The sequence below is a fragment of the Tachypleus tridentatus genome, chromosome 6 (genome assembly GCF_004210375.1).
Source record: "Tachypleus tridentatus isolate NWPU-2018 chromosome 6, ASM421037v1, whole genome shotgun sequence".
NCBI lineage: Eukaryota > Metazoa > Arthropoda > Merostomata > Xiphosura > Limulidae > Tachypleus > Tachypleus tridentatus.
This window is the reverse complement of record NC_134830.1, coordinates 154,975,430-155,003,090: the sequence shown is the minus strand read 5'-3', so window position 1 is coordinate 155,003,090 and position 27,661 is coordinate 154,975,430. Positions and strand designations below refer to the sequence as shown.

At 31.3% G+C, this 27,661-nt stretch overlaps 2 protein-coding genes and 1 long non-coding RNA gene across 9 annotated transcripts in view; 2 read left to right on the top strand and 1 right to left on the bottom strand.

Moving 5' to 3' along the window:
* The window catches only part of LOC143254181 (uncharacterized), a 124,658-nt gene extending 107,971 nt beyond the window's left edge, over positions 1 to 16,687 (top strand). For 2 of the 6 annotated variants that reach the window (XM_076508974.1, XM_076508978.1), the window contains exon 2: positions 14,278 to 16,687. In XM_076508974.1, the coding sequence (XP_076365089.1) occupies positions 14,278 to 14,661 (384 nt within the window). In that variant the 3' untranslated portion in view covers positions 14,662 to 16,687. Of the gene's footprint in view, positions 1 to 1,801; positions 4,212 to 6,874; positions 6,896 to 13,442; positions 13,590 to 14,277 lie in introns of those variants that run through there. The other 4 variants (XM_076508976.1, XM_076508975.1, XR_013030070.1 and 1 more) reach the window with 4 other exon arrangements.
* LOC143254185 (uncharacterized) overlaps positions 14,277 to 27,661 on the bottom strand; it is a 44,743-nt gene continuing 31,358 nt past the window's right edge. Inside the window, exons 2-3 of the long non-coding RNA XR_013030076.1 lie at positions 17,269 to 17,436; positions 14,277 to 16,522 (exon numbers count right to left, since the gene is read on the bottom strand). This is a non-coding gene — a long non-coding RNA (uncharacterized LOC143254185). The remainder of the gene's footprint in view (positions 16,523 to 17,268; positions 17,437 to 27,661) is intronic.
* LOC143251506 (uncharacterized) lies at positions 19,308 to 27,647 on the top strand. Of its 2 annotated transcripts, none has more exons than XM_076502785.1 (3): positions 19,308 to 19,377; positions 20,091 to 20,505; positions 25,405 to 27,647. In XM_076502785.1, exons 1-2 carry the CDS (start codon positions 19,366 to 19,368, stop codon positions 20,484 to 20,486), a joined length of 408 nt encoding a protein of 135 aa, XP_076358900.1. In that variant the 5' UTR covers positions 19,308 to 19,365; the 3' UTR covers positions 20,487 to 20,505; positions 25,405 to 27,647. The 2 variants fall into 2 exon arrangements, with proteins under 2 accessions (XP_076358900.1, XP_076358901.1); XM_076502786.1 differs by lacking the exon at positions 25,405 to 27,647 and adding an exon at positions 23,346 to 25,380.

The following is a 27,661-nucleotide window of genomic DNA, read 5'->3' as shown; positions in this document are numbered from 1 at the left end:
GGAATGTTGAAGGAGTATCACATAAACAAAAGGACATTCTGTTGAACTGATATTTACTTGAAGGTAAGACGAAAGTAGTTTTAGCTTTATCTTTTATTATTACCTACCAGTACCCACTTTGAAATCAATAGACGAAAAGTATTTAATATTACTTCACCTTTCTAAAGTTTCCTGTATATTACGTAACAGATAAATATCTTTAACTGTAACAACATTCACCAATTTAAAACCAAACTTTACGTCCTTCGAAGGAACTTATACAACCGGGGATGCATGTGGACTGATACCGTCATCTGTTACTTCTTCTAAAAGCATATCTTTCACACAATGTTTTCATTAAAACAAGTCTTTCGCTGGCACTCTATGAGGTCTCTGAGTTATAGATTTATTGTCATTTAACCCTATTATGTGTTAAACCTTCTTTGTACGACCAGGGTCACTTGTCATACAAATAACCTCTATATTGTTTAAGTGATGTTATTACGCCTTCTTTATGTTTTCTTACATATTTCCAAAGAAATGATTCCCTATTTATTTTATTCTGTGGTGTCTGGTGTTTCCTATTCCTCACATGATGCTGTACTACTGCAGCTAATGTTTCTCTGTTAGTGACCTTGACTACTACTACGTGGTAAAGAAGAATTTCTTTTCTTTCACCTTTTCTTTCATGTAAACATTTACTGGTTTATTACAACAATATTGCTAAATTAATTAATACAAATAGTATGAACTGCAGTCTATGAATAATGTGAGTGGCAGTTGTACATTGATTGTTCTTAAAGAAATCTAAAAGGTTTTATACCCAGTCATAACATATGTATCTGGTCCTGTTACTTATTCGGTTCCTACGTAAATATCGTTAGAGTTGACAGCCAAGTTATAAAACGTTTTCACGTTTTTCTGTCAACGGGCCGAAAACGCACGTAATAAACACTAGAAAAATAAACAATGGCTACACAGTGTCATCCGGATACCAAGTTGAAACATAAGAGAGACCACAAGATATAATTTTGAAAATATAAGACGAAGATTTCCAGAAAATTTCTAGATGAATGAAGATATATATTTATTTGTTACAAATGTTCTTCTCTTTCCTTCAGCTTGTTTACATTTATCTTTGAAAACATAATAATAAAAAATATTCTTTGTGATACAGGGAATAATAAATTGGTCCAAGTGAGAGTTATTTTTTCCCAGATTTGTAAACAATTCCAACCAGATAGAAAAAATAAATATTAATTTCGTGGTCTGCGTGTCTGAATTATGGAAAATATGTTTCTAATACAAAAATATGTTTTATGTAATTTAATTTATGAAGCCTATTAATATGTCAAAACATGTGACGAACACAAATGAAAACTCCAATAACAGATCTATTTTAACCTTTAATTAACCAACTCTCTAAGTGAGTTTGTGAAATATGAAGTAGAATTGGTGACAGGTGAAGCTTCTTTGATAATACAGTTTTTTATTAAATACCATGGGATCTATCCACGATTTTTATTTTACAAATGAAAGCAGTGGCAGTAAAACTAATTAAATTCACTATTGATGTTTTACTGCCATCTACAGTGAGAAATCATTATTAGATGTGATTTTATTAAAATCTTCGATTAAAATCCACTTTGCGGACAAGCACAAAAACAGTCTTTTCTGCTATCCTTTTACACTGTTTGAATCACATTAAATGACACTATATTCCAGAACATTAAAAAGAATAACACTTAAATTTATAGATTTCTCCATATTTGGCAATTCAAGTCCCAATATAAATTAACACTATTTATTTTTTTTGGTCGTTTCTTTTACAACAATTAACAAAAACAGAGTAGAAGAAGGAGCACATTGGCTTTAGTTTACGTTAACACTTTCATAATTCCTGCATGGTTACAGTTTTACTGTGATATGGGAATACACTGTGACAATTTATTGGGAATTTGATAAGATTCATCGTAACTGTTAAAACTCAAACGGTTTTATTGTATTCACGAATTCTGATTTAATAAACCAATGGTGATCAGAGTATGATAATATATCTAGTGAATAATATTAATACATATTATTAGCCGTAATATAGGGAATATGTCATAAGATTAATTTTATAAGATTAAGATGGGTTAGTGATAATCATTCTATTTTTACATCGTTTGGGGTCACATACTCTAAGTGGACATTCTACACATTTCAACATATTTTCCTCTGACATTTCAACAGTTAGAGCAAACGAATTGTTTAAGGTTAAGGGTAAGGACACAATCCTGTATTTTTTATTAATGTCAATATTATCTCACATGATATAAGAATGCATAGCGTGGTATTTTAATAACTATCACGTCATATCGTCACTGGTTTGTTATTTTTTGGAAGGAGCTGCTGTGTTATCTTTAATTTTCTAAAAGTGTTGAATATTTAAAGAATTTGCTGCTTTCTGATGGTTAATTGAATTTCTAAGTAATGTGTAATATTTAAAAGCTAAAATTTATACGCATTAAAAACGTATTTGGATTAAAATGAGAAGCATAAGGGCCTTAGGTCACCTTGTTAATTTAATGGAAAGAAACAGGGCTATCTGAATTTTATTTATTGCACATAACCTACCCTTGATATTAGCAATTTAAGTCACAAAAGTCATCGATAAGTCGCTGGGAGAAAAGAGAGGATAACTGTGTTTGTGGAGTACAAGTAATCTTCAGTTTTATTAAAGGGTGAGAATAAAACATTTTAACTTCTACTTTACAAGTAGCTGTAAGAAGAGGAGATTCATGAGTGTAATAGAGTGTGTGATATATTACTTGTTACATTAGATTACAGTGATATATATATATACGTGGTTTATATGAATATTTAACGAGAATTATATAAATAAACAAATTAAACATATAGATTAATTTGTAGTGCATATTGAAACCAATTACACAGTAATCAAATAATTAATAGATGTCTTAAAACATAAACGTCCTCAGATTAACAAAAAGAAAGTTTCTTACTCTTTATAAACATGAAGATGACCTAATAAGGTGGAAACGTAGTTCTCTTCTTTATCTTAATAAAAGTTTCAATATCCAAACTAAACGTCTTCAGATACATTTTCACTTCAATTAAGATTCTCGTCATCACGAATGAATATTCCCAATCGTTTAAAAGTCATTAACGTTAATTAAATAACTTACTTTTAACAACATCCACAATATGAGGTGTTATCTCAACTTAAATAACACTTTATATATGTTTTTATTTTCACAACGTCTTAGGATCTGAATTATCGCCGATAGAAATTGTGTTCTGAAATGTGAACTTTATTCAATTAACAAACTTTAGGTTTTTTTAGTGAAGGAACAATATATACTTGAAATTACTATAAACTTAATGTTAAATAAAAAACGTTGTTTTGAAATTTAGTTTGATTTTTTCGGTAATAGAAAAAGAGAACAATAAACTGAATAAAGTAGTAAATATCTGTCTGTTTTTTCTGGTATTAACAATTCGAAAAAAATATATTCTAGAAGAAATATTAATACATGGCCAAATATTCGACCCTGAGATCTTTTTTGTATCTGTACTCACATTCTTGTTATCGATATTTAATCAATAAGCCAGCTGTTTATATTGGAGGTTGTTTTAAGTTTCTCAGTAATCAATCCTCCGTAACTTTATTCCATACTGTAGTGGTGTCAAGATGTTACAGTTTCTTCCTAGTTCCACTCATTAGTACAGTGTCCATAGTTTCCACAATCCCTTTACAAACCTCGATAACGTCAACTAATTACAGACTAAACGCTAAACGAGCAGCGGAAACTTTCTCAACATGTTTTATAGAATTATTGTTGTTCTATAATCATCATTGGTTTAGCTTTCACGTGGTCTACATGTTGTTGAAATTAGATGAAGCTTTACCCAGCTCTCGAACAGGTCAAGTTTCGGATTTCATCTCATATGTTTCACAGGCCTTTAAGATGTGAATCAATATTTATATTGTGAATAAGCGGTAACTCTTTTATAGTCAATAGTTCTTGCCCGTAGGGAAATTCTTATACTTAACAGATTTCCTGTATATTTAGTTTTACTTCTTAATCTATAGAATAAAGTAATTCACTGGATTTTAGTAGAACAAGTTCTAGACAATCTAAGATATCCACTATTCTTTAATTTAATTACGTCAGTTCGATAACCGAAACCGATTTATATTTCATTTAGGGCATACTATTGAAAAGGTAAGTTCATTTTTTACAGATAAAATAATCAAGTTCCTGGTGTCAAATTTGCAAATATAAAATTATTCTATTTTTGCATAATTCAGGATCATATATACTATGGAACCTTGTATATATTTCACCATAACTTTCTCTGTCATTTCCACAGTTAGAGCTAACGAATGGTTTAAGTATACAATCCTAAATAATTGGAATTTTCTATCTGTTACTTTTAAAGGTATCTTTATGAACACTCATTGTGAATCCTTTACTGCGGCTGTCTTTACTTCACTTTATGTACAATAATTTCATCTGACAGTTTATGTAATTCACTTGCACGAATAAACCATGAACTCACCTTTCCGTCTCCAGCTATTTACACTACTTGTACTGACGTAGATAACTCAGTCACACTATTTTCAACTTTAAATGATAATTGTTGATAATTATTCTGAATTCTGGCCCGGCATGGCCGAGTGTGTTAAGACGTGTGACTCGTAATTCGAGGGTCGCGGGTTCGCATCCCAGTTGCGCTAAACATGCTCGCTCTTTCAGCCGTGGGGGCGTTATATGTGACGGTCAATCCCACTAGGCTTTGGTAAAAGAATAGCCCAAGAGTTAGCGGTGTGTGGTGATGACTAGCTGCCTTCCCTATCGTCTTACACTGCAAAATTAGGGACGGGTAAAGTTTCTCCTCGTGGTTGGGGGTTGTGCAGTGTGCTAACAATCTACTCACTTAAAAAAACCAGCCTGTTAATGAATCCGCAAGCGATTGCGGCCCTATGTTCCTTCACGGAATCGAGAGGCATAATATTAATAAATAAATTTTGAATTCTAGAATTGAAAACTAACATTTTAGTTTTTGCTTTTTGACGCTCAGATAGTCATATTTTGGTATGTATCAAAGTGGTAGTAATGTTTACTAGGGCTTAATGATACATTTTTAATTTCCTTCTCATGTAATTCAAGTGTCTGGTTTAATTAATTCATTATACTCACATGTTAAATTAAACATTTATATAGATACTTGTTTTTGATGTTATGTTTTCTTCTTTAATTCACGTAAATTATCTGTGGTTCCAAAATTTCAAAATATTTCCACCAGCGTCTATTAAACCACATTTTGGAGTTAGATCGGAAATAGGAAAGCTATTTTTAATATTCTTTAAATCTAATAACAAATATTCTTTCTTAACAGGATTTATTTCCTGTTAATATTTCCTATAATATCATTACTGAACATGAGATAGCTGTTCCGGAATTTGTCACATGAAATCGAAACTAACATGACCACTCATATAAAACGATTTCTCGAACAATATTAGTTCTTCTCGTAATCAAACTATTAATCGAATGTACTGTGGAAACGGTATATTTTCAGCAATGTTCCACTTATCTCACGATAATATAAAATTTTCTTTTTCAATAAAAATCATGACCGTCTTACTCTCTAGTGGTACAATACTCACATTCTTTACCACTATGTTTACACTCATCTATATAATAATTATCGTTCTAAACCTGCAGATACGTCAACTGCTAAAACATATAAATCTTACAATCACAGACACATATTTATATAACTCATTCAGTAATGTCTATATATATCCTGTATTGTCTACGTAATTCTAATTACAGCTATGCATTTAACTTTATATATTGTTAAAAGGTCGTAGTGCACAACTAGTTTCGTCACTAAATCTGACATTAACTCTATTAATGTCGTTTTTTATCCTAGGTACAGCTACAGTACTACTATTCGCGACAGTAGAAGCTTTCTTTCATAATACAATATTTTACTAAATACTATGACCTATATTCATTTTAACAAAAGAAAGCATTAGCTATCAATCTAATACAGTTCACAGTTGATGCTTTACCATCAGACTAATTAAACTTCGCTTTTGATACTACCATCTACAGTCAGAAATCATTATTCGATGTGATTTTACCATAATCTTAAATTAAAATATTTTTAGTCAACTGACACAAACGTAAAATAAATCATTTTTTATTTCCTTTTATATTGTCTGAGTCACACTAGATGGCACTATATTCCTGAAAAAATTTATTGAAAACTTCCATTAATAACTGAAATCCTAATTTAAAAACATTAAAAAACAATTAAACTTAAATTTATAGGTTTCTACATTTTTTTTTCAATTCCATTCCCAACATATAATATTTTATTGACCTATTTTCACCGATTCCTTTTGAATAAATTACTGAAACAGCTTTACTTTACTTTAACACTTCCATATTTCCTGCATAGTTACAGTTTTACTATGATGCAGGAAAACAGTTTCATATGTTATTGTTGTATTTAATAAGATTCTTTAAAACTGTTAAACGTTTTAGGAGTCCCCCGCTGGTACAGCAGTACGTCTGCGGATATACAACGTTAAAATTATGGGTTCGATTTCCTTCGGTGGACTCAGCAGATATCCTGATGTAAGAAAGGAAACGCACCCTCAAATAGAGGGACAAAAGTTTGGTTCTCATACGCTGGTTCAGTTAATTATGAAGCAAAACTTAAACAAATACGAATAATTTATGTAAATGAAAGATATTTCTGAAAAAAAAAAACACCCATTCGAAAAATACCTTTTATTCTGTTTCGTTCAACATCCTGGGACAAAATATAAAATTTCATTTGGGACGAGTTTCTCCGAGAAACGATTTAGCAGCTGTGGAGGCCGATGAAGGTACGATATGGCTCTTAGATTTTTGTAGATTACTAGAGCATCATAATCTAATCTCGAGGAACATACAAATTCAAATTCAAAACTTCATGTTTCATCTTTGTTTTCGTGTTACTCTTTAGCTGCCACTTGAGTAGAGAGCTCGACTCCTAATCTGAGGGTTGCAAGTTCGAATCCCCGTCACAAGAAACATGCTCGCCCTTTCACCCATGTGGGCATTACAATGTGGCGGTCAATCCCACTATTCGTTGTTAAAAGAGTAGCCCAAAAGTTGACAGTGGGTGGTGATAACTATCTGCCTTCTTACATTGCTAAATTATGGACGGCTAGCGCATATAGCACTCGTGTAGCTTTGCGCGAAATTCAAAAACCAAACTAACTTATAACTATTCGTTATTTAATTAACTTCTTTAATTAGTTCATGGCATACATTGTTTTACCTTTTATTAATGGATTGTACTCATGTGTGGTTTTAGATAAAGCTTGCTTGGAACCTCTACGTTGTAATTGTTTGGAATATTTTTTGTTAGTTTTTATTAACGACAAAACCGTAGGTAAAACAAAAATATCTTCGTAAAGTTGTTCTTTTGTCTCATTATTGTATGTTATCTTTGAAGTTCCTGAAACAAAGATTTTCGTGATTCTTTGCATATACACAAAAATATCATTAGGCTCATCTGGATCCTGAGATAAGAGTATAAGAAGCTTCCTGTCTGTAAGACGAGACTTTATAATAATTTGGGTTGTTCAAAGAAAATTCGTTACCATTAACTTGGTTCTATAGCACTCGTCTGAAGAACGAGGATTCTACCTCATATTTACTGACGCTATACTCGCTTTACTTTGACCTTCGCTGATAAAGCGGTAAGTCTACGGAGTTACAACGCTAAAATCGGAGGTTCGATTCCCCTAGGTGGACACAGCAAATAGCCCGATGTGTCTTTCCTATGAAAAAACACAAACACACACACCACCCGTTATAAACTAGTGACGTCATTAAACACGGACAGCAAACGAAACATAAATATGTAAGTCAACATATATTCATTCACAAAAAATGTTTTGTTCCTGTTGAAATGAACCCTAACTGGATAGTGTTGCTCTACTGTTCAGGACAGTTCAGTTGGTTGTTTCAAGTTATGTACACAAATACAGAAGGGTCTACTTGGGATATTTGTTCAACAGGTTTCGAAATGTTCAGTATCATGGAACATTATATAAATTTTAATTGGTAATTAGGGGTGGGATGTGTGATATCGCTGAGAAAAGGCCTAATATTCTATACTTTGTATGTTCTCCGTTTGATAGGAAGTCGTTTTAATATTATCATAAGAAGATATCTCTGAAAAAATCAAACTCAACTTTTACAACGAAGTGTAAGAAACCTAAGTGTGATATATGTTCTGACGTCAAGTTTTAAGTATGACAGATTTAGTTTTTTCGGACATTGCAATAATTTCATTAGAATATGCAGATACTATTACAAAACCAACAGGCCTGTCTGAGAACTTGTGGCAGGGATGTTTTGAAATGAACCATATGAGAGTATCGTATAATGAACGATATTACTTTAAAGTCACACCTACAACTTTGTGTGTTAGGCTTAACTAATTCTGTTAAATATGACTTAGTCTTCACATTTCACGAAATTAAAAGTAAAAGTTTGACTCAGTGCCAACATGTTATTTTGAACGAAATCGAAATTCAAAACAAGTTGTTTAGTTAGATATCAGTTATCACACTAAGACTTCTACTCAGAACTTCCTAGTACACTGCGCCCTTGACATTTTTCTAAACGTCTTAAGGTATTTGACCCTTAAACGCAAACGAGATACTGAAAACTTCGTGTCTAAAGTAACATCAATAAAGATTGTTTTTAAATGTTTCTAGCAACACTTAAACATAAGCATCAAGTGAATTGCTACATAATGAGAGAAAAAACGAAACGTAAAATTACCTAAATATTGTTGTCTGGTAATCGAAATCGTTAAAATCATGTTTAAAAATTGAACAAACCGAAAAGAATTTGAAGTAGATAATAATTCCATTTGAGTATTTTAATACTTTTATTTTTAGAAAAAAAATGAAAAAAGTGAAAATGTTTGTTTGTTGGTTTTGAATTTCGCACAAAGCTACTCGAGGGCTATCTGTGCTAGCCGTCCCTAATTTAGCAGTGTAAGACTAGAGGGAAGGCAGCTGGTTAACAACACCCATCACCAACTCTTGGGCTATTATTTTACGAAACAATAGCGGCATTGACCATAATGTTATAACGCTCACACGTGCTGAAAAGGTGAACATGTTCGATAGCCGTGTTTGGGATCCGAGACAAGCACATTATGTAATAGTCGAACGCTACCTTTCCATCAGGTCACGCCATGTCTACGTGTTTAATAAAATATTTATTGTTTGTACTTCATGTTGTCTTGTTTTTAATAATTTAAATAAAAGTAGATCAGCCTGGCATAGCCACGTGGTTAGGCGCCCAACTTGTAATCTGAGAGCCTAGGGTTTGAATCCCCGTCACACCAAACATACTCTCTCTTTCGACCCTGGGGTCGTTATAACGTGATGGTTAATCCCACTATGCGTTGGTATAAGAGTAGCCCAAGAGTTGGAAGTGAATGATGATGACTAACTGCCTTCCCTCTTGTCTCATACTGCTAAATTAGAGACGGCTAGCGCAGATAGCCCTTGTCTAGCTTTGCGCGAAATTTAAAACAAACCAAACCTTACACATTACACTAACATAGATACGTTGATACAAATACAGCTATATAATACCTCACAAAATTTATTATATACATGTCTTATGAACTTGACAACTTTAATTAAGCCCCTTAAAGCGTCTTTCATATCAATCACAGGTCACATTAAGTAAATTATATGAATATAAAATAAGGTAATTTTTTGACATTCTTTTAGCAATAGATTTTAACTGAAACATATCTTCATATCATACTTCAGAAAAACAAAAGTTTCTAATGTTTACTAAGACTTAGGAGAATTTCTGGTCATCTAATTGAAGAGACTGGTTTAATCAGTTCATTACAGTGACATGTTAAGTTAACCATTTATATTTATACCTGTCTTTGTTGTTCGATTTTCTTGTTTAATTGACGTAAATCGTTTGTATTTACTTATGCGAACAAAAATTTGAAAGCATTTTCATCTGCGTCTATTTAACCACGTTTTCATGGAATCCGATCGGAAATCGTGATGCTATATTTAATATACTTTAATTCTATTAACAAATTTCCAAATGTCAACAAGATATCGTCTAAATAAGGTGTCATACTTCTTAGTTCCTCCTTGTATCATGGACATCAGATTGCTATTACCTGATTTGTAATATGAAATGACGCAATATTTTTCGAACCACCGTCATCGAAATTATCACGACTACTTACGTCAAAAAATTTGTCGAACAATATTACTTCTTCTTGTGATCAAACTATCAATCGAACATAGTGTAAAAATTCGAAAATTATTCACATATCTCATGATAATATAAGATTTTCTTCTTCAATAAAAATCATACGCGTCTTATTTCTCATTGGTAAAATACGTTCTTTGCCGCCATGTTTCCACTCATCAAAGGATAATGAAGGATAGTAAAGCGACAGATATTTCTACAACTAAAACATATAAAGAGAAATGTCCGACAACCTCTCAGACACAAGTATATATATATATACAAAATATTAAATATTGTTTATCCACGTCCTGCATTGTTAACTTAAGTCTAATTACACCTACGACTACTGCTTAATATATCGTTAAAAGCTTCTAGCACACCAAGTGTTTCATTAACTCTGTTAATGTCATTTGTGGGTCTATGTACAACTACTTGGAAACAAAATTTCACTCGTTTTTAGTAGGGGTAAGGATTACTTCTGGTTGAGTTGGTGCACGACCACGTGATCTAAGGTTATAATCATGGGTAACAGTATCATCTTACGTCGTCATAGATGTTCTTGACACACAGACCCTGTAACTTGTCCTCGATACTAATGTGGTATTAGCGTCTTCTAACTCTTAATTTTCTGTCTAGGCTTTACTTATCTCTTCATCGTTATAAGATAAATTTAATTTATTCGAATAATAAGATTGGACTTTAATTTTATTTTTTGTCAGTTGCTTGGTTTTCATCAATCATATATTCTTAAAGATAGGGTTTCCTTTCTTCAGTTTCTTTAATCTATTAACATGTACCAACTGTTTTCTTTTTTTTACACATTTTGTATTCTCAAAATGGATTGAACTTGTTTGTTTAAGTGCTCTGAAAGTGTCTTTCCACAGTTCTACTTATTTCTTGGTGTTTCCTCTATTAACGATAAGGGTATATAACAACAATTTATATATTAATTTTATTTCATTAGGTTCGCCTTTTTATTTGTTTGTTTCTCTCTATTTTGAGCATGTTGTATTAAATGTTTTTTAATATCTCAAAGACTAACCGCAGTCTCTGTAATAGCTCAGTCTTGTAATCATAACCTTCTGCATGATAAAATATTTTTGGGTCATTATCTCTTGCTTTGGCAGCAGTACATCTCTACCATGTAATAGAAAAACGGACTTTCCAGAGTAGACTCATTTTCAGCACTTTGTAATAAATGAACCAGCTCTTCCCAAGTTTTATTATCTTTCTCAAAATATTGAAAAATTATATCTCGCAAAGTTCTGTTGAATATTTCTACTAATACCGTAGCAGCTGGATGGAAAGCAGTTGTTTCAGTTTTCTGGACACTTAACAATTGATCAATGTAATTTTCTAACGTAAAACGAAGTTACCATCTCTATTCATCAGAAAGTACTGGGTTACACCGTGTCTCGCTGTTATGTTATTTGCAAATGCTTCAGCAATCGTTTCCGCTTTTTGATCAGGCAGCAAGTTATTTATTAACTCATCTTTATTTTGTTCACTAATCTCATAATCTAAATCACAAATTATTGGGCTACACACTCACGTTAAATCAACAGATCAATTTTAATATTTAATTGGAATTAAGCAGGATTGGTGACAGTCGATTTTTTTTTTGATAATACAGTTATTTTATAAGATACCATGGTATCTTGCCATTATTTTTATTTTAAGAAATTAAAATAGTGGCGGTAAGACTAATTAAATTCACTGTTGGTGCTTCACCATCATCTACAGTCAGAAATCTTTATTAGATGGGATTTTATCATAATCTTGAATCAAAATCTCATTTGTTGACAAGCACATAGAAAAAAAAAATTTTTTTTTAAACTGTTTGAGTCACACCAGATATCACTATATTTCAGACAATATTTGATAGGACATATTTATTTAACAAAGAAATCATGATTTCAAAACAATTAGAAAATAAAACTTAAGTTTATAGATTTCTCCATTTTTGTCAATTCCAGTCCCAACATACAATATTTCTATTGACATATTTTCGTCGTTTCCTTTTCAATAATGAACTGAAAGAATGTTGTAGAACAGTGTATTTGGCTTTACTTTACGTTAATACTTCGATATTTCCTGCATGGCTACAGATTACCTGCGATAAAGGAAAACAGTGTACCATATTATTGTAGAATTTAATAAGATTCATCAAAACTGTTAAAGGTCAAACAGTATTTCTATATTCACTAGCTTCTGATGTAATGACCCAGAAAGGATCCAAATTTAATAAGAAATATATCGATTCATTCGATATAACCTATATTACAGGTATTATAATTAATAAAGATAGTGTAACTATCCTTAAAAAAAGAATAAAACATTCCATACGAAGCACGTACCAATTACTCGGAAACAAGCTGATAAAGTAAAGTAAATATTCACATCGATTTTAGATCTGTTTACAGCTTTTTATTGAAACACTAATGAAACATATTTAATGAGAACATGATTTGCTAATCACACATACTATACCAACTGTGAAACAATTGTTATTAAATAAGTATCTGACAATAAATAATTAGCGTTTGGAAAGTTTATTTATATTCAGTTGTGTTTGTGTGTTTTTGTTATTGCAAAGCTACATCGGTCTGCTGAGGTCCCCATACGTTCAGTTGTCTGTATTATGAAAATAGAACACTAAATCATTAAGAAATAATTATTGGACGCTCCGTATAACGTATAATTTAAGTAAAATGTTAAATTTTCACCTAACTAACGTTAAATAAACTTATTTAAAAAGTTTCACATAACATAACGTAATTGTACCTAACCTAAACTCGTTTGGAGTGTGACAAACCAATAAATAATAATAATGTATAACATTAAAAGAAACAAATAAAAGTTTTTAATAATTCAGATTGAAACGAAGGGAAACAAATAACTCTGTATTTTACTTTTGGAAAAAGTAATATAAACCCCATAAGGCTTATTCAACATGATACCGTACTTTGAAAGTACATCAGTGTCAGAAAGAAAACTGAAAACATTTCTATAAAGTTTGTGATTTAAATTCGCTTGCCAATACATAGGGAGAAGAAGCCAATTATAAAGTATGACCTTTGTATAATTTGAAATCAGGAAATAGTAATCTGGGTTATAACAGTTTCGTAACTCAGAGCTGTGGCCTTCACTATGATTGCGTATTTACAATACGCTATAAAAGTTCGTAAATTTGAAGAACACTATTAACATAACGAACTTACTTAGAGCCGATATCAAGGTCTTTTTGTTTATTGCACTGGAATGAAGACGAGGCTAGTGGTAAGTGTTTTACAGCTTATTCTGTAAGTTACTTATCGGTTAAACTCTAGCACAGCTCACCGGAGACAAATATTTGTATTTGGTGCATGGTATTATTCCAGTGTGAGAAGTGGCAGAATAATATGAGATAAATAGACCAAAATTAATTTCTGTTCATCAGAGACCTGATCTCATTAGATTGTTAGTGAAATATAAATTGATAACATATTTCTTAGAAAGATATTCTATTTCAGTATAACAGAATTCCCAGTAAAATAATACTGTGACAAACAATCTCATCATATAAAACAATAAACAAGAAAATTATGTTGAATTTACGATCAAGCTCTTCGCGCGGAATCTGTCACAACACCAGTAAAATAATCTTTATGTTGACTACATTCACTAAATTAATAAGTCATTTCTATTACCGTTATTAATATAAATTAGGCTAAACGATTTGGACTAAACATGAATAATGCCATTTATTTTATACATAGTCTATTCTATGTTTGAACATTTCACAATAAAATATTAAAACTTTATGGGTAAAAGTTATAGGATAAGCTAATTTACATCGTACTAGTTTATGTAACTGTTTCTCTCTGTGAAAAAACTATGGTTCTACAGAATTTCCTCACAGAAGAAGCAAGTAGTTTGTTTTTATAATGGTCATAGTTTCATAAAAAAATTATTTATTTTTTTACAGAATTTAATTCTACTTTTGGTGATTACGGTCTCCACTGTAGGAAATTACGCTGAAAACGGAAATAACAAAATAACCCGAAACATCCACAATGGTAATGGTGGATACGAATATATAGGGGAAAATAGCAGAGCTCTTAACAGATGTAGGAATAAAAGTGGTTTTGTAAAGAAACCAGATTTCGGAAAACGTAACGAAAATGGAAAATACAAGAAGAATATGTTTAGAAGAGACCCAGACGTAGGCTTGGTTTTTGACCGTGACCCCAACTCAAGAGATGGGTTAAGAAGAGGAACACGAAAAGCAAGACAAACACGTTCCGGAGGAAGAAGTGAAATATTGTATATTGAGCTAAGAATGAATGACAGTCTACATTTGGACGCATAAAATCGTATTGGCGGAGGGTAATTAGTAACAACTCACTTAATTTCTATGTTCATGTTAGTATAAATAAGTAATAATATCAACATTTAAATGCGGAAGTATTTCAAAGTTTCACTTTTCTAATAATAATGTTAATCAATTTAACCACTAGGCCATACCTCTCGGCTCGTGTATCTGAGGATTGTTTATTGAAATCCTTATAGTATGAAACATAGTTGTTCTCTCATTAGCAAAAGAGTAGTCCAAAATTTTCATAATTCGTGACTTTGTTTACGTCTCTTTTATTAATGTGAACATTATCTTACATGATAAAAGAATGCATTCTCTGGTCTTTTAATAACAATAACACCATGTCATCACTGCTTTGTTAACTTTTGTAAAAAGCTGGATTGTGAACTTTACTGTTTTTAAAATTGTTGAATATTTAAAGAGTTTTCAATTTCTCAGTGTTAATATAAATAATAAGTTTTATAAGTAATGTGTAATGTTTAAGAGCTTAAATTTTATACACATCAGAAGAACGTATTGATATGAAATGAGAAATATTAGAGCACCAGTACACGTTGTTTATTTAATATAAAGTTACACAATGGTGTATGTGAAATTTGTTTATCGCATAGAACCTACATCAGGTATTACCGACTGAAGTCACTAAAGTTATTGATAAGTCGTTGGGAGAAGAGAAAGGACTGTTATTGTTTTACATCATAAGTAATCTTCAGTTTTATTAGAGGGTAAGAATGGAACATTTTAACATGTACTTTACAATTAGCTGTAATAGGAAGTAGGATAAGATTCATAAATAACGTCTGTGATATATTATTTGTACCACAAAATCCCACTGGTATACATTTATATATTTATATGTTATAATAAAATAACTTAGAACAACATCGACAGTTTTGTCCCGTTAATTCAAGTTGTATTGAACTGGATATATGTTTTTCTTTTTACAACTTCTTAGAATCTGGATTATCGCCGAAAGAAATGATGTTGTGAAATCTTTTCTTTGCTAAATCAACACCCCGTAGGTTATATAATGAAAGACAAATATATTGAAATTACTATAAACTGATTTTTGATATAAATAAACTTTGCATTGAAATTCAGTTTGATTTTTACGTAACAGAAAATAAAGAACAATGAAATGAATAAAGTAAGAAATAAAGTGTAAGTTATAGTTAAAAGAAAACTTTTGTTTATCTGTTTGTCTGTGTGTTTCAGGAACACGTTTCGATACAGAATCAAATGCTCAGTTAGGCTTGTTTATTATAAGTATATTTTGACAAGATTATTTTAATAACAAAATTAATCAATGGGTTTATTAAAGAAAACCTCACTTGTATTTTTATAATATTTAGACTCGTTTATTGATTTCACAGTGTTGTTTGTTTCAACTTATAAACTGAATAAAGTTTGATAAATGTAAAGATAATGCTAAGTTTATGATGAATAGTGTTTACCAGAAATGTAATATTTTTGACATCTTTTATAGAAACTAACAAATATGTGGGAGAAAATGATATACACTTTTAAGTACCTGTGTGAAACACATCTTAAATATTTTTGTACCAACAGATAGCAGCATCATTTATAAATAAATGTTTTTATATTATAGAATAACTTATTCTAAATATTTATCAAAAGCTTTTATAAACATTCTTCAAGAAATGTTACATCGATATTGACTTTACAGTTACAACCAAATTTCACCTTCGTCACTACAGTTAGTAAATCTCAGGATGAAACATTTGACCGTGAATCAAAAATATTTCTTCATGTCGACTTGAAGACGAAAGGCGTAAGACTTTTGAAACGTCGTCCTCTATACTTGTGTTTCCACAACAGGCAGTTGGCGTTCATTCTGCGAAGTTCATCATATTTTATAGTTTTCTTCCCATCCATATTTGTGTTAAATTAATATAATACAAGTACAAACACTCGGAAACATACACGGGTGATGAGAATATGTACACAAGAAATTTTATTTTCGTGAATTACTAAGAAACGAATAAACTTGTTTTTGTAATCTTGTCATAATGTAATTCATTTAAAAATATGTGGATTAAATACTTCTTTAGAATAAACTTTCTGAAACAAAATAATTAAATTTTATAATGACCATGTTCATAAAACAGAGGAGTTGTTTTAGTATAGAAAAAATACGGGAAACAAAACACTTTTAAGTTGTGTGATAACTATTCATACAACTAAACTAGTTATAGTTTTAGTTTACAGTTGAACAATAATAAGTTGGTAAACAACGATGTGTGAATATAAGGAATTTATCTATTGGGTAAACATGTATTATGTCCCATCCCGGGGAAACAAAATCACTTTATTATATGTTTTATGTAATCGTTCAAGTTCCTAAAACAAAGTTTTTCGTGATTCTTCGTATGTACAAAAAAATAAAATTAGGCGAACCTGGATCCTGAGACAAGACTATAAGAAGGTTCATGTTTTTAAGACAAGACGATTGTAATAATTTGGGTTATTAAAAACAAAAATCTTAACAATTAACCTTATTAACTAGGTTGTATGAAAATCATAGGAAGAGCGAGCAGTTCTTCATATTTACTGACGAAAGACACAAAAATTAAAACTTGCCACAACAAAAAGGTTGTTTCACGAAGTCGATAGTTCTCACTTCACGTTGTTCCCGGCTGGTACAGCGGTACGTCTACGAACTAACCACGCTAAAATCGAGGATTTGATTCCACGCCAGAAGGGTATACTCAGGATATGTCTTCCACTGGTATCGAAACGTTCAGCATTCTGGAACATTATATAAAAAATAACTGGGGATTAGGGAGTGAGATGGGTGGTTTTTCTGAGAAAAGGCCTAATGTGCTATACTTCGTATGTTTTCCTTTTGATAGGAAGTTGTTTTTGTATTATCATAAGAATATATGTCACAAAAATTTCGAACTCAACTTTACAACGAAGTGTAAGAATTCTGAATATGATTTATGTTTTGACGCCAAGTATCACAGATTTATTTATTTCGGACATTGCAGTAATTTTATTAGAATATATGCAGATATTGTTACTAAATCAACAGGCAAGTCTAATAAATTGTGCCATTAATGTTTTGAAATGAACAGTATGACAGTGTCTTACAACATTCCGTGTTAGGCCTAAGTAAGCCTCTTAAATTTGACTGAGCCTTCACACTTCACTAAATTAAAAGTAAGGGTTCTACAAAGTACCAACATGTTGTTTTAAACGAAATCGAAACCTAAGACATGTTGTTTAATTAAATATCAGTTATCACACTAAGTCTTCTACTCAGCTCTTCGATGCCCTTAAATGCAAACGATATGATGAAAACTTCGTGTCTCGAGTTACATCAATAAAGAATGTTTTAAATGTATTTGAAATTGTTTTCTCATGAATTCAAACAGGAATTGGATCCTATTAACCTCGGAAGGGCCTTTAGGCAATGTGTCAGTCTCATTTATACAAGATTCTTTTGAATAGCATTCCAGGTTGGGTCAAGATCGGTCAACTCGTCAAGAATGAAATACGTTGAGAGACAAACCAAAAGTTTTACGCAAGACTGTTATAAAATATCTTGCATACATATAGATATGAATTTATATTTATATAGAAATAAATTTGACTATTAATTAATAAACACACAGGGATACGGTGTTTCTGAACGTTTATATAGAGAGTTTTCTAAACAAAAAAGTACATTTGGCAAATAATCTTACTGAAGTTTTATCGTTTTCGTGAAGTTAGTATATGATTATGTTTGTCAAAGGTCTCCATGCAGAATACAGGATACAGATAGCATTATTGTAAAGTTCTGGTAGAAAACTGTTATTAACATGATACGTCAATGATTATTTCTGTGCTAGCGGTAATACGTAACAAAGTTTTGTAAATGGAGAACTTTAAATGTAATTAAAAGGAAACTGCGAGAAAGAAATGTAACTTATCTATGGATTTTCAGTCTTTTGATACAAAGCAACAATTACTTTGTATGTTCAGTGTTTCTTTTCTCTCCAATCTTCTTACATAAGTTTTGATGAACTCAATATTGAAATTCTCGGTGAATAGTTTAGTCAATTTGGAAATGTTTTACTAAAGGATTAAAAGAAAAATAAAAGATTTTCAAGACGTTGTTTCAGAGAATAAAACTTCTAAACCAGTAACTAACTGATGTTTACTGAACCTTGAGAGTTTTAGTGAAGTTTGAAAAATATTCTTGAATCATAATTCAATAACAGTAACCAATTGTTTCTTACTTTACAATCAACAAATATTTCCACATAATATAATCAACGCTTCCTTTTCATAAAATGATAAATTTTCAGTGCGAACTGAAACTTCTTAGTAATATAATAATAAATTTATTAAAAGTTGAAGCACCATCTTGATTAGTTGGAATGATGTCAAACATTCAGTGTACGTCAGTATGAAATAGAAAATTACTAAATTTTCTCTAACATTTTATAGCTTTGATCTATCTTCGTTTGCAAATGCATCTGAGAAAATCCAAATATTAGGTACGTCTCTTGTTATTAATTAAAACTAATAAGGAGCATTTTGTGTATTAGCTGTTTTGTAATTTCGTTGTAGAGCCTTCAGTGTGATAATGTCATAACACTTCCCTATATAAATACGTAAACTTTTTACATAATCAGCTAGTAAGTCAGATGATATCAACGTCTTTTACCTTATCGCAGCACAACGAACATGAAGACAGTGGTAAGTGTTCCACAGTTTATTCTATAAGTTAATTATTTCCCAAACGTCAACACAACTCATCAGAAACAAATAGCTGTATTTGTTGCACGGTATAATTTCAATATTAGAAGTGGCAGTCCTCTACGTAGAATAATGTGAGATAATTTGACAAAAATTAAATTCTCATGATACGAGACCTGATCTCATTTTGGGATATTGTTAGTGAAATATAAATTTGATAACAATATTCTTTGAAAGTTATTCAATTTTATTATAAAAGAATTCCCAGTAAAACAGCACTGTGATAAATGTTCTTATCATATAAAACAACAAACAGGAGGAATTATGTTGAATTTTCAACCAGGCTACTCGAGTGGTATCTGTCACAACACCAGTAAGATAACACTGATGTTGATTAGATTCATTAAGTTAATCAACATTTGTAATTTCAATTACAATTATTAATACAAATTAGGCTAAATGATTTTGACTATTGCCATTTATTTTATATTAATTTGTTCTATGTAAGAAAATTTCACAATAAAATCTCAAAGCTTTACGGGAAAAATGTTATACGATAGGCTAATTTATATTGTAATAGTTTGTGTGTCTGTTTTTTTTGTAAAATAACTTTTGTCTACAGAATTTCCTCAAGGTCCAAACGAGTAGGTTGTTTGTTTTTAATGGTCATAGTTTTATAAAAGACATGATTTTGATATTTATTTCTATTACAGATTTTCGTTCTGCTTTTGATGACTACGGTCTTCACTGTAGGAAGTTTCGCTAAAAATGGAAATAACAAAAACATCCGGAACATCTACGATGGTCACGGTGGTCCTAGAAACAGAGGGAGAGGAAGGGGAGTTATTGACCTATCTGGCTTTGACGTCGATCCAGGTTTTGGAAGACATAATGGAAATGGAAAAGGCAACAAAAAAGGGTTGAGAAGAGACGCCATCAGAGACTTAGGCTTGAAACATCATCCCAAGTTTGGCTTAAGAAGCGGTAGACGTTACGACAGTGGATTGGGAAACGGAAGAGGATTGGGTAGATTCCCAAACGGGAACGACGGTCTACATTTAGGCGGAGGAAATAGTAATGGCAGAGGAAATGGTAATGGCAGAGGATAATTCGTGATAGCTAACTGAGGTGAGTATTATTGAGTATTTGAAACTTTAAATATGAAAATATTGCAAAGTTCCACTTTTCTCGTCAGAAGTGTAAATAATTTAACCTTCCAGCCACGCTGCTCGACAATCAATCTGAAGAAACAAACTTGAACCTGTTTTTACTAATGTTGATGTCCCACAGCTGGTACAGCGGTAAGTCTATGGATTTACAACGCTGAAATCAGCGTTTCAATTCCCCTCGGTGAACTCAGCAGAGAGCTCGATGTGGCTTTGCTATAAGAAAAACACACACACACTAATGTTAATTGCATGGCATGGCCAGCTGGTTAAGATGCTCGACACGTGATCTGAAAGTCACGGGTTCGAATCCCCGTCACGCCAATTTATTCTCGCCCTTTCAACCGTGGTGGCGTTATAATGTACTGTCAATCCCACTATTCGTTTGTTTAAAAGTAGCCTAAGAGTTGGCGGTTGGTAGTGGTGACTAGCATTCATAAATTGATAAATTAGGGATGGGTAGCGCAGATAGCCCTCGTGTAGCTATTTGTGAAATTAAAAACAAGAAACAAACCAATTCAGTAATACAAACTTAAAAGGAGGTAAAGTGATGAAGCAGTTCATAATTTTTGGACAGAAACATATTAACTGACCGACATTTATCCCCACGTGTTAAAGCGGTTTGTCTGCGGTTTCACACCAGTAGAAACCGGAAGTTGATACTTATTGTGGGTATGCGTAGTGTATAAGAACTTAAAATTTATACACACTAAACAAAATGTTAAGTATGCAATGAGAAACATAAAGGTCTCAGTTCACGTGTTTTCTTAGTGCAAAGCTACACAGTGGGCGATTTGCAATTTATCCACCATATATAATCTAACATCTGTTATTACCTAAAATCACCGATAACTCGTTAGGGGAAGAAAGAGAACTCTTGTATTTGTCTAGTATAACTAATTCTCAGGTTTAATAAAACGGTAAAAATGAAATATTGTAACTTCTACTTTACAATAAGCTCCAAATAAATAGGAGTATATTCCTTAAGGGAATTGGTTTTATGATATATAATAAATAAATAACTAATTTTAACTTAAAAACAAATTAATCAAAATGCCATTAATTTATTTTTTGTTTCGGCTTCTTTTCTTAAGTTAAAATAAATTATACAATTAGTAAGAGGTTTGGATTTGCTGTTTATAACGCAGTCCTTTCTCATGATTTTCGGGTTCGAATCCCCATCCCATGAAACATGTTCGCCCTTTCAACCATTGAAGTGTTATAATGTGACGATCATTCCACTATTCGTTGGTAAAAGAGTGGTCTAAGAGTTGGCGGTGGGGTGGTGATGACTAGCTGCCTTCCCTCTAGTCTTACACTGCTTGTTTTTTGTTTGTTTGTTTTTTGAATTTCTCACAAAGCTACTCGAGGGATATCAGTGCTAGCCATCCCTAATTTAGTAGTGTAAGACAAAGTTCTACACAGGTCTGATGATATATTTTAGCTATAGTTTGTACATATGGATATTTGGAATAACTACAACATTATAATGGCAATTTGTCTTAATTCATTCTTTAACCAATAAAAAGAATAAGTTGGTTAATATTAAATAATTATACTGTGCCGATAAAATATATATATATTTACAGTTGTTTGTATGTTTTTAATTTTCGCGCAAAACTACACGAAGGCTATCTGCGCTAGCCGTCTCTATTTTAGCGGTATAAAACAAGAAGGAAGGTAGCTGGTCATCACCACCCAATGCCAACTCTTAGGCTACTCTTTTACAAACTAATAGTAATTTAATATCACACATTAACGTACGACTGAAAGGGCGAGCATGTTTGGTGCGACCGGAATTCGAACCCATGTATATATTTACAATAAATTATAATAAAGTGGATTTAGAGATAATTCCGTATGCAGTTGTGAAGAAGCAAAGAGAAAACTTAACGGATCCATATCTTAAAATACATGAAAAACGTATGATTTTGATATAATAAGACCTTTCCTCACAGCTGTACAACGATTGTTGGGTTAGGAGCTGAACAAACATCAGTTGAAGTCATGCATTGCTTGGTGTAGTTCTCTGTTTTGTTTAACGCAATTGATTCAAATCTATTCTTCAGAAAATGGGATATTATATTTTTATAATTTTGAATACTTGAGAAATAAAACAACTTGTAACACTGATCAACCTAACTTCTTTGATGCGTTTTCAATCAACCAGTGTAGCTTGAAATGACTACTTACTAATTATGTTTAACAGCATTTTAGAAACCATATTTATAACAATGTGTTAAATATTGTACAAAAAGATTCAATCAGTATACGGGGATAAAATACAACAAATCTATATAGTTTTATTATTCGTCCTACGTTAGTACAGCGATATGTCTCCGTATTTCCAACGCTTAAATCAGGGGTTCGATTTCCTTCGGTGGGCTGAAGCGATAATAGGATGTGGGTTTGTTATAAGAAAAACACACACACACACACACATTCAATTAAGAACCAGAAAATTATGTGATGCGAAAAAATATTCTTATTGAAATTACTGTAGACTGAATTGTGAAATAGAAAACACAATTTGAAGAAATAAGAGGAGATTCATAAATAGAATAGCGTTCAGATTATGAAGCGCACGCCTTAACGCGCTAGGCCATGCCAAGCCCCAACAAAATAAATAAAATACATGAATGAAATAGTTTATCGTTTTCTTAAAAGATGAAATACCAAAATCCCTTAATAATAATTAAAATTAATTAAATAATAACTTACTTACACCATCATGACACTTTATGTGATTTAATTCAATTTATATAAAACTTGATAAGATTTTATAATTCTAGACTTTCTTAGGATCCGGATTCTCGTCGGTAAAAATGATGTCCTGAAATTTTACCTTCATTCAATTAAGAACCAGAAAATTATGTAGTACGAGAACAAATTCTAATTGAAATTACTATAAACTGAATTGTAAATTTAAAAAAACAATTTGAATTGTAACAAGTTTGATTTTTCTAGAACAGAAAATGAAGTGTAAATTATATTTAAAAGAAATCTTTCGTGAATTTGTTTGTCTGTGTGTTTCTTCTCTACCAGTAACAAGGTTTGATACAGAATCATAAGCTTATTTAGGGTAGTTTCTTTAGAATATATCCAGTCTTGATTCATAAAGATATTGAGATAAAAAAGTGAAACAAATCACCAGTCCCATAAGCTTCAGCATAGTATAAACTACACAGGTATGTTTCGGTGAATAATATAAACTATAAAAGTATGTTTTTGTAAATAGTATAAACAATACAAGGGTGTTTCTGTAAATAGAGTAAACTATATAAGGTTGTTTCTCTAAATAATATAAACTATACAAGTATGTTTTTCTAAATAGTATAAGCTATGAAAGGGTGTTTCTGTAATTGATATAAACCATCCAAGTATGTTTCTTTAAATACTACAAACTATACAAATATGTTAATGTATATAAAGTAAACTATACAAATATGTATGAACAGGATGTATTTATGCAAGGGAGAATCTTCAATAGCTGCGACACTTGAAATTCTTTTAGGCCGGGTTAAAGTTAATACCATGTGTGGAACATGCTGACTGCCGATTCCATTTGATTGCTCATCACGACGTCTACTTACCTGACCTCAAATTAAAATTCTTCTGGGCGGTATTAAGAGTAAATTAACCTATGAGACCTTGGGCGTGATGAAATAGAACATTTAAAGGGTTTAACCTCTTGATTCCGAAACTAGAATTAGATTTCAAATCAATCAAAAGATGACGGAGTTACGAGGAAAACGTTCCGTATTTGAAAACTCGGAGCAGTTTTATGAGCAGCTAAGTCACAGCTGAAAAATATATGTTTATTGCATTGTTTGAGAACAACAAGTTTATATGTTTTTTGACGTATAGCTAAATGTGTTCTGAGAAGATATGGTGAACAATGCATAAACTGTCATAAGAGATTCTCTTCCCACCGCCAGAAAATTATAACAACTAACAATAAGTACGTTAATATCTGTATATTACTAAATTGAAAGTTTACGGTCATGTTTTCCAGACTTCTAGAAGTAAACTCTGTCATTTGATTCTCCGCTTTGGTCAAGGTTGAGATAGTCCAGGATGTAGCTTTGTATCAAAACAACAAAAACATCAATGAAACTGAATTTTGTAATTATATTTCACGTTCTATACTCCAGCCTCTCATATATAATACAGTGAAGTTTCAAAAAGGCAAATTTGTAAGCTGAATTTGTCTTCGTATCCATGACGTAAGCTTTTGTAACAGGTTACATCAAACAAGTATGGTTTATTATTGTTACATCTCTTGATGTTTGTAAGTAGGTATATTAATATCAACTATGTATGAACTGATCTATTTATCATCTGGTCATTTTCAAATTCTCAAAAAATTATCTGACCTTTTGTGATTTTTATTTAGGAAAGTCGTAGTTTCTCTATTAAGAAGTTCAGTTTATACAAACTTGCTTCGTTTCGTTATACTGATTGATATATTTTGACAAAATATTTGAATTACGAAATTAATTCAATTGGTTTACTAAAGAAAACTCCGCGTGCAGTTTTATAATATTTAGATTCATTTGTTGATACCACAGTGTAATGGATTTCAACTTCTAAGCTGAACAAAGGTTGGATACATGTAAAGACAGTGTCTTGTTTATAATGTACAGTTTTTACCAGAAACGTAATATGTTTAGAATCATTTATAAGAATCACCAGAGATGTGTCGAAAAATGATATGATAGATTAGTTTAAATATAAATAAAATAAAATTATTCATCCTGAGTCTAAATCGTTTAGCTTAACTTGTGTTAATAAATGTAATTGAAATTACAAATCGTTGATTAATTTAGTGAATCGAGATAAAATAAACATTATTTTACAGGTATTGTGAAAGATACCATTTGAGGAGCTTGGCAGGAAATTCAACATAATTCATCCTCTTTGTTGTTTTATATGATAAGAACATTTATCACAGTGTTGTTTTACTGGAAATTCTGTAAAACTAAATTTGAATATTTTTCTGAACACTTTGTTATGAATTATTTTTCAATAAATATCTCCCATAATGATATTTGGTATCTTATCATCAGAAATTATCTGGCATCACTCTACGTAGAGGACTGCCACTACTAAGACTGAAATGATACCATGCAACAAATACAACTATCTGTTTTAAGTGAGTTGTGTTTCTGTTTAACCGATAATTAACTTGAAGAATAAACTGTAGAACACTTACCACTGTCCTTATGTTCATTAGTCTGCGATTGTTAAATTACGTTGATATCAGCTGTTAATTAGTTGGTTATGTTAAAAGTATTCTTCTACTGTTCGTGTTTACATAATGTGGTGATATGACACAATCACACTTAAGGCCATAGCTGTGAGTTTCGAAACTGCTATGATGTAACTTTCTATTCATTGGTTTTTAATTAAAGAAACCTCGTACTCTATAATTAACTTTTTCTTCAGATTTATTGGCAAACGAATATAAATCAACGCCATAAATTTTAGAGAAACATTTTTAATTTCTTTCTGATACTGATGTACTTTCAAAGTCCGAAATGATGCCAAATAATCATAATAGTGTTTATATCGTCAGTTCATCCTTAAGTTAATTACAGAGTTTTTGTTTCTCTTCATCACAATCTGAATTATTTTATGTGAAAACTTTAATTTGTTTTCTATTATATCACTTTATTATTATTTATTTATCTATCATACTGAAACTTTCATTTTGAGTTTAGGTTAGGTGCAGTTACATTATGTTATGTGAAACTTTCCTTTTCAGTTTAGGTTAACCTACTTTAAATGAAAAGATTACATTTTACTTAAATTATACATTATACTGTTCGTCCAGTAATTACTTCTTATTTACTTAATGTTCTATATTTTACAGTAGACACAATTGAGGGCCTGGCATGGCCTTGCGCGTTAAGGCGTGCGCTTCGTAATCTGAGGGTCGCGCCAAACATGCTCGCCCTCCCAGCCGTGGGGGCGTTATAATGTTACGGTCAATCCCACTATTCGTTGGTAAAAGAGTAGCCCAAGAGTTGGCGGTGGGTGGTGATGACTAGCTGCCTTCCCTCTAGTCTTACACTGCTAAATTAGGGACGGCTAGTACAGATAGCCCTCGAGTAGCTTTGTGCGAAATTTCAAAAACAACAACAACAGAGACAATTGAATATACGGTGGACTCAAGAGATCGCCTGATGTGGCTTTGCTATAATAAAAAATACCTCACACGACTGAATATAAATAAACTCTTCGAACGCCTTTTTGACAGGAACTTATTTTATAACAAGTTTTTCCAGTTGGTATAGCATGTATAATTAACAACTAATGTTTTTATTAAATACGATTTTTATGCACGTGAGAGTTTCAATTAACAGCTGTTTTAAAATCATATAAAGAGATATGAAGTCATTGCAAATTTTTATTATACTTTACTATCGTGTTTCTAAGTCATTGATACGTGCTTTGTAAAGTATGCTCTGTTGTTCTTTTAATGTTAGTTTCACTAACTTTACTGATTATAATGTCTCTAATATATTTAATTTATAATATGTATAATGTATGTTGTATCAAATGTCTTACGTAAGTAGTATTCCACAAATTATGTTTATCGTGTATTAAACGGTCGGAAAAGAAACACGTTGTCAGCAATGGATATCACATATGTATTGTGCGGTGTTAATATTAGTATTATAAATTATTCTGCTTATTGAAAATTTCTAAAGAACTATATAAAAAATATAAAAGTTACAATGTGATATGTCTGACATTAGTATCTCATGTGAGTATAAATGTGTGTTATAATGTTTATTAGTTTTTTATTAAAATTCATCAATTATTAAAATTGATCTGTTGATATTACGTGAGTGTGTGACCCCATAATATCACTGCATATAGAGTTTTGAATACTGTTCCGAAGTTTTTTACAATATCACATAGGCCTGATAATTTAAATTAGATACAAGTTATTTTAGTTTTTCGTAATTCAAATACGCAGTCTTCAAAATAAATATTCATTTCTTTCTATGGCGAAGATATTGTTTAAAAATCAGGAAGAAAACAAACTCTTAGTTAGAACCAATTCTCATTTCGTTTATCACTTTTGATTATTATGTTTTTCAAGAAAA